The sequence below is a fragment of the Caenorhabditis remanei genome, chromosome III, assembly GCF_010183535.1.
Source record: "Caenorhabditis remanei strain PX506 chromosome III, whole genome shotgun sequence".
Classification (NCBI taxonomy): domain Eukaryota; kingdom Metazoa; phylum Nematoda; class Chromadorea; order Rhabditida; family Rhabditidae; genus Caenorhabditis; species Caenorhabditis remanei.
Window position 1 is genome coordinate 16,625,540 of NC_071330.1, and position 7,193 is coordinate 16,632,732.

At 38.6% G+C, this 7,193-nt stretch overlaps 2 protein-coding genes across 2 annotated transcripts; both read left to right on the forward strand.

Moving 5' to 3' along the window:
- Window positions 1-5,344: 5,344 nt before the first annotated feature.
- Window positions 5,345-5,779, forward strand: GCK72_011689 (uncharacterized protein; the record flags this gene model as incomplete). The annotated part of the gene is made up of 2 exons (XM_003094531.1): window positions 5,345-5,627; window positions 5,685-5,779. 2 exons carry the CDS (start codon window positions 5,345-5,347, stop codon window positions 5,777-5,779), a joined length of 378 nt encoding a protein of 125 aa, XP_003094579.1.
- An 893-nt stretch (window positions 5,780-6,672) lies between these two features.
- Window positions 6,673-6,912, forward strand: GCK72_011690 (uncharacterized protein; the record flags this gene model as incomplete). The annotated part of the gene is made up of 1 exon (XM_053728622.1): window positions 6,673-6,912. One exon carries the CDS (start codon window positions 6,673-6,675, stop codon window positions 6,910-6,912), a length of 240 nt encoding a protein of 79 aa, XP_053588199.1.
- Between the last annotated feature and the right edge of the window lie 281 nt (window positions 6,913-7,193).

The window sequence follows — 7,193 nt, forward strand, 5'->3', positions numbered from 1 at the left end:
TAAAAACCTTTTTTCTTATAGATATACAAGCTATACTTTTCATTTATGAAAGTGAAACTAAAAAGAACTAGAAGAGCCAACTCCGAGGTGCACCTGCCCTTTCATAAGTACAAATGTTTGGCCATGTGCACTTTCACATATTTCTTTTTCCTTCCTCTTTTCCTTCAAAGGGATTAGGTAAATCTCACGTTTCCATATCACCTGCTTGATGTGTATTTAGGAATTTCGTAGTGGGATCGATACTCGTTTTTTACACACATCTTAAGTTTCAAAATAGAACAAAAAATAATCATTTTTCAACTTTAGAAATAAAATGTAGTCAACTACAAAAACATTGAAATCCCCGTAAAAACGAATACCGTAGCGTTTATCTCTATTGTTCATAAGTTAAAGTTATCCCAAATTCACTCCTGCAGAAACTAGAGAAACGCGAAGTAAAATACGCACATCTGGACAGACACACAGACAGACATAATGAGTCCGTTATTCCGGTGTATGCTCGCTATTTCCCATTATTCGTCACTTATTCTTATTTTTTTGTATGTAGTTAAACGTTTTTTTCAATCTCCACATTGATATCATCAGTCGACACATCAAGAGTTGATCTCACTGAAACTGACGAATCTTGAAATCACATGTCCATTTGGAACTCAGCACTTGACAAAATGAAATCAAACTGCAAACCACTGGTCAGGACTGAAATTCTAAGGATTCGGTGGACCATGAGAATCATAGTCTTCATAGAAACAACTAGACTCTCTTCTCTGACTTATTATACATTAACACCACGGTTCTTCTGATTCTCTCGGAATTCTCAAAATCCGAGTGTAGTTTGAAATGTTGTCCGACATACATAACTCTCAGTTTCTGCAAAACATCTAAGTTCTAAGAAATTCTAAGAACCTCTTTGAAAATTTCTGAGAACCTAAAACACCACAAAATAATCATCATAGTTTTTGGAGTTGATGTTTCTGCAGACCGATATTCTAAGAAATCAGAAAGTACACACTAATTGTTGTGCAAATCCAAACTTATGTTATGCTCTTTGGAAAGGTTTAGTTTGAAATGTTGTCTGACATATTTCAAAAAATTTCGATAATCACACATGTTACTCGAGTAATGTGCCGAATTCTTGTCCACTTTTAGATTTTGCAGACAGAGGCACAAACCACGGATTGTTACGTCTTTCCATCAGGTTGATAGACTCCAAAATACCAGATTTTCCCAGGAGACATAAGATCTCAACCATTGACGTGTTACTTTTGGGTAATGGTGGAAAGGTGTTACGTATGAACAAACCTTTTGATGCTTTTGATGTGCCATGTGAATGCAGAACGTTGGAAAGATAAGAGTCTAATCAGAAACAGTTAAAATCGAACGACAGTAAAGCTGTGTCAATCATAACGAATGATTGAAAAAGCAAGCATTCCATCGCATGCCAGATCAAGTTGAAACCCAAAAGTCCTATTTTCTTTAAAAAATTTCCAGTAGTGAATGCTTTCAAAGTTTTTCCAGTATTACAAACTTTCATTTCTCAAGTCCCATGCGTTTTCCATCGATTCGTTTCATTAGAATGATCACGTACCCAAATCTCAAAATACATTTTAACATCGCTCAAGTTATGACGAACCATGGGTCCAGAGTATTTTCTGTGACGCCAAAGAATTTTATGAAGCAGATCGATTATTTTGGATTCTGAAAATGAATATGCCAAGGCACAAGTTCAAATCGACCGCCGGGTTGTCTACAGTTATAGTCCAATATAATTTCTGCAGTCTTTGCGCACCTGATGTTCCAATCCAGCAGACATTTTAATCCTAAAATCCGATATTCTTAAGCTTTACGCTATCTTGATTGGTTTTCAGTCGCAGTTTTTGGAATGGAGGATAATCTAAGAATAAGTAACAGAGTACAACAAAAAATTATCCGAATTAAAAACGCGGAACTTAGATTCAAGATGCATATTAATTTCAGAAGGACCAGACAAAACAGGAAAGATATCTGCTGGGTTGGAATTGTTGGACACTGCACACCTGCAGGAACCTGAATACCCAAAATGCGGTCCTATAAAAAGGAGTAATGTGTTCCAAAAGTCTTCTCACTTCCATCAGATGAAATGTCTGCAGTTTCATTGTGTTAAAGTTTGGCAACAGAGATTAGATATTTAGTTTATAGCGCTTTCAAAGATTATAAATAATACAGAGGTTCTGAAACTAGAAAAACATTTTTAAATGTCTTATTGGAAGTACAATGTCAGTTACCAATTCTCTGCATGTGAAAACTAGCAACAACAAAAAGAAATATAAAATCAAAGCAGATTGTTAGTGTAAATGAGCCAAATCCTTGACACCTGCCCTTATTATAAGTACAAATGTTTGGTCATGTGCACTTCTTATTCCCCTCTCTTTTCTCGAAGGGATTAGTTATATCTCACGTTTACATAGCAACGTCTCCGTGTCTATTTATATATTTTGCAGTGGGATCGATATTTGTTTTTTTACACATCATAAGTTTCCAAAACCGGAATTGTAAAAATAGATGTTTAGCATTCTCCTAGTTTTAGCAGACTTGTGTTACAAATAACTCGTCAAAAATGTCCCAAACTACAAAAATATTAAAATCCCCACGAAAACGAATACCGTAGCTTTTAACTCTATCGTTATAAATGAAAATAATTCAAAATTCACTCCTGCAGAACCGTGAACCGGAAGACGCAAATCTGGACATCCGGACAGACCCACAGACAGACATGATGAGTGTAGGAATATGCGGAAAGTTCTAATTCGTCATTCCGCTGTATATTCTCTCTTTCCCATTGTTCGTCATTTATTCTTATTTTTTTGTATGTAGTTTGAGACTTTTCGACATTGAAATCATCAGTCGACACATCAAGACTTGATTTCACTGAAACTGACGAATCTTGGGATCACATGTCCTTTTGGAACCCAGCACTTGACCAAATGAGATCAAACTGCAAACCACTGGTCAGGACTCAAACGAAATTCTAATTGTAAGAATTCGGTGGACCATGAGAATCATAGTCTGAGGTTCAGAGAAACAACTAGACTCTCTTCTCTGGCTTTTTATATATCAACACCACGGTTCTTCTGATTCTCTCGGAATTCTCAAAAGCCGAGTGTAGTTTGAAATGTTGTCTGACATACATAACTCAGAGCTTTGCAAAAAATCTAAGTTCTAAGAAATTCTAAGAACCTCTTTGGAAAGTTCTAAAAACCTAATACACCACAAAAGAATCATCATGGTTTTTGGAGTTGATGTTTCTGCAGACCGGAATTCTAAGAAATCAAAAAGTACACACTAATTTTCGTGCAATTTGGAAAGGTTTAGTGGGAAATGTTGTCTAACATATTTCAAAAGATTCCGATAATCACACATGTTACTCGAGTAATGTGCCGAATTCTTGTCCACTTTTAGATTTTGTAGACAGAGGCACAAACCACGGATTGTTACGTCTTTCCATCAGGTTGATAGACTCCAAAATACCAGATTTTCCCAGGAGACAACCATTGACGTGTTACTTTTGGGTAATGTTGGAAAGATGTTACGTATGAAACAAAAGTTTTGATGTGCCATGTAAATGCAAAACGTGGGAAAGTGAAGAGCCTAAACAGGAACACTCAAAATCGAATGATGAACAGAGAAGTTGTGTTAATCTTAACGAATTATTAAAGGATCGATTAATTTTTTTTTGTAGATTTCAAAAATTCTGATCCAAAATGTAAATTCAGCTGAAAACTATGACAAGGGGAGACAGAAGAAGCAGATGCTACGAAAATGAGCCAAATCCAAGGAGATTTGCACTTTTATACGCAAGAAGAGACACAGAATACTGAAGATAAAAGTGCAAATGTTTGGTCATGTGCACTCTCTCATGTTTTTCTTCTGTCTACGTCTCTTCCAAGAAAATGTTCTAAAGGGGGAAAATTGAAATTTGAAATTTGCAACATTCCATTCCCGGATACTGTATTTACCGTGTGTTTTTACATTTTTCAGACAATCCAGGCTTTTCCATTTTCAGAAGTTCAAAGTTTGTTTCTAAGTAATGAGGATTATTTCTAATTTGTGGAAATATAGGCTGGAATTGAATTATAAAAAGTTTCCATTAGTAGAATCCTTTTAGCATTACTTCCTGTCTGAAAACTATTCCAGAAGTTCAAAAGTTTATGGATTAAAAGAATGAATTCCAGGAAAAAGAGGTGCTGAAACTAGTGGAAACCTTTCAGATTGATTATAAAAAGGAACTCATATAAAATGCTGAAAGGAAATGACATCAGATCACAAGTCAAACTGTCAATTTTGGGCTGCTGTAGTTGTTATCTCAAAAGTGAAAGATAATTCACAGTAAGACGTCGCAAGAAATTCCAAAAATTCGAGTGTCAAGCAGATCCATACATTTCTAAAAAGTCGAATGCCTTTATTCCCAACGGTTTACACTAAATTTGGTTACTGTAGTTATCCCGTCGATATGATAACTACAGTAACCAGAGCGTCCTTACTTGTGCCCAAGTATTCGGAAATATTGTAGTTTTCACATTGTGACGACATCTCAAACATTCATATTCAGCGCTCCAAGAGGTTTCAGAAATACCATAGTTGTCAAGGCCCGGGCCGGGCCGGTAGAAAATTTTCAAGGCCCGGCCCGGCCCGAAGGCCCGGCTTCAAAAATGACCCTTTTTCCAATTTTTTTTTCGAAATTTTTTCAATTTTTCATCGGAAATGTGACCATTTTTGACTATTTTTCAGAATTTCTTCTAATTCTGACTGATAGTCGAAAATTTGACTTTTTCAAAAAATTTTTGAAAATTTTGAAAATTTTTGAAAATTTGTCTTTCGCGCCAATTTGCCCGGGCCGGGCCTTGACAACTATGAGAAATACTATATGCTACAGTATGCCACAGTATGTCTCTGCTTCTTGAACCCTTGCTACCGTATCTCTTACGTCTGTATCACAAATAAACTATCTCCATCTCCCCTCTGCCTTCCACTCGATCATACTATAGATTTTCCTTCGAGACTTAAAATGTCTTCTCCAACTTCTATTCTGTAGCCACGGGGCTCTTAGAGGGGGCGGAGCATAATCACTTTTCTGAAACTCACGTTCCAACATATCCATTAAAAAGAAGCCCGCCCCTTTTCAGCAGACAGTGACGATTGGAACAAGTCTGAAATTCCTTAAACTCCGCCCATGAAAGCTCTTTAAGACCAATTTCAGCAAGGCCACACCCCTTTCAGAGCACTATAAAAACCGTGTGTCGGGCAACTATTTCGAAGTCGTCGATTGAATTCAATCGTCTTCAATTCTCTCCCCCCCAACCACTCAACAATGCTCAAAGCCCTCGCCCTTCTTCTTGTCCTCGGAGCTCTCACTTCTGGTGCCCACCAGCACCATGACCATCATCGCTCTCTTCAAGAAGGAAATGCTCACTTCAAGCTGGATGGCACCCAGGATCAAGATGTCACCCATGCTCATCTGATGGCTCAGGATTCGGATCTCCTCGAGATCCTCTCCAGAGGACGACGTGCTCCAGGAGGACCTCGCCGTCGCCACTGTGGCACAAGAGTCGCCATGTTTGTCATGCAAGTGTGTGGCCAAATCTGTGAGCCATGTAAGTTTATAACTAACATATAATAACACTGAGTATAAAAAAACTACTTTATTTCAGTCACGGCATTCGACATCGCCACACATTGCTGCTCTCAAGAATGTGATGCCGACACCGTCAAAAAAGTCTGCTGCCCTTCTACCATGCTTCGCTGATTGCTCCACTCCGCCCCCATCCATGCTTCCCAGTCTGCTCGTTTTGCTCCGCCCACTCCACTCCATTCAACAAACACCTCTTGTCTTATCTAACTCTAATATGTCATTTTCCTCTCGCATCTCTACTTCAATTCTAAATAAAAGAGTTATGACACCGAGACGTGTATCCTCTTCTTCCTTTCAGAGTCTCTCCAGTTTCGGGTTTCTTCACGTATTCCGATACGTAATGGGAATAACTCATCAGTGCAAGATTTGGGAATGGAGTATGACAGGGAAAGAGGTTTCTCATATGGAAAACACCATGCTACACATGGAATGCTCAAGCGACGTCAGATGCAGACTACTACTCTCCTTATACACTTCACGCCTTCCTATCCGGTGGTTGCACATTCAAAGAGTGGGAAAAGGTTTCCAGGAGGAGATATGAGATCACAGGAATTGACAAGGAATTCGAGAAAGTTTGGGAATGTTGAACAATTGGAAGGGTGATAAAGACATGTTACTAGGGGGAAGCTATTGAAAGCAGAAAAGACATGGGAACCAAGAATTAAGGATATCTAATAGCCAAAAAGAACACAAGCTGACAAAGTTTGTATAACCCTGGATTCCAAAACACTCAAGCACATTATAAGAACGATTTAAAAAACTACAGACAATTTGGAGACTCTGAAACTCGAATATATGGGGGAAGAAAGCATTCAAGAACGGACATCTCTGGCCAAACCCCCTTTGACCAGGAGACGATTAAGCATTCAATGTTCACCCGGAGTTCCAGAAGTACATGGACAGAAATGCACTCATTTGTTGGTACCAGAATTTGCTTGAAGGCAGGAAGGACGGAGTGATCTTAAACGTTTTCGAGAAGAGTCTGCGGACGGAAAGTTCAAAGCCCAATGGACTTACCAGTTTTTGTAAAATCCTTATGGAAAGAGGTTTTGCTGGCGACTCAAGACAAGATGTTGGTGAATAAGGAAGTCGCTTGGTTATTTTCGAAAAAAAATTTGGAAGAAGACTACAAGAAGCGTGCAGAAGTCAATTTCTATATTGATCTCTGCGGCAATCAACGTCTGAAACAACTTCCCACCCAAAATTTGGACCCAAATGAGATATTGGGGATCGTGAGACGTCGATAAGTGCATCGCGGAGAATTGGGAGTTTTCGAGTCTCCGAAGAGCTCAGTGGGAATCATCAAATTGATTAAAGCGGCTAGAGGACAAACGGATACGTAATAGTGAGTTTTGATTCTGCATAGCCTTACCTATTATGTTTTTATTTTCAGAATCTCCTCAGAACTTGGATTTCGTTTTGCTATCTTTTTCCGTCGCCGCCAATTGCCTCTTCCTTTACTTTTCTTCGCACCAGACTTGTCAAAAATCGGCCCGGCCCGGCCCGGCCCGTGACAAGTCTGCTTCGC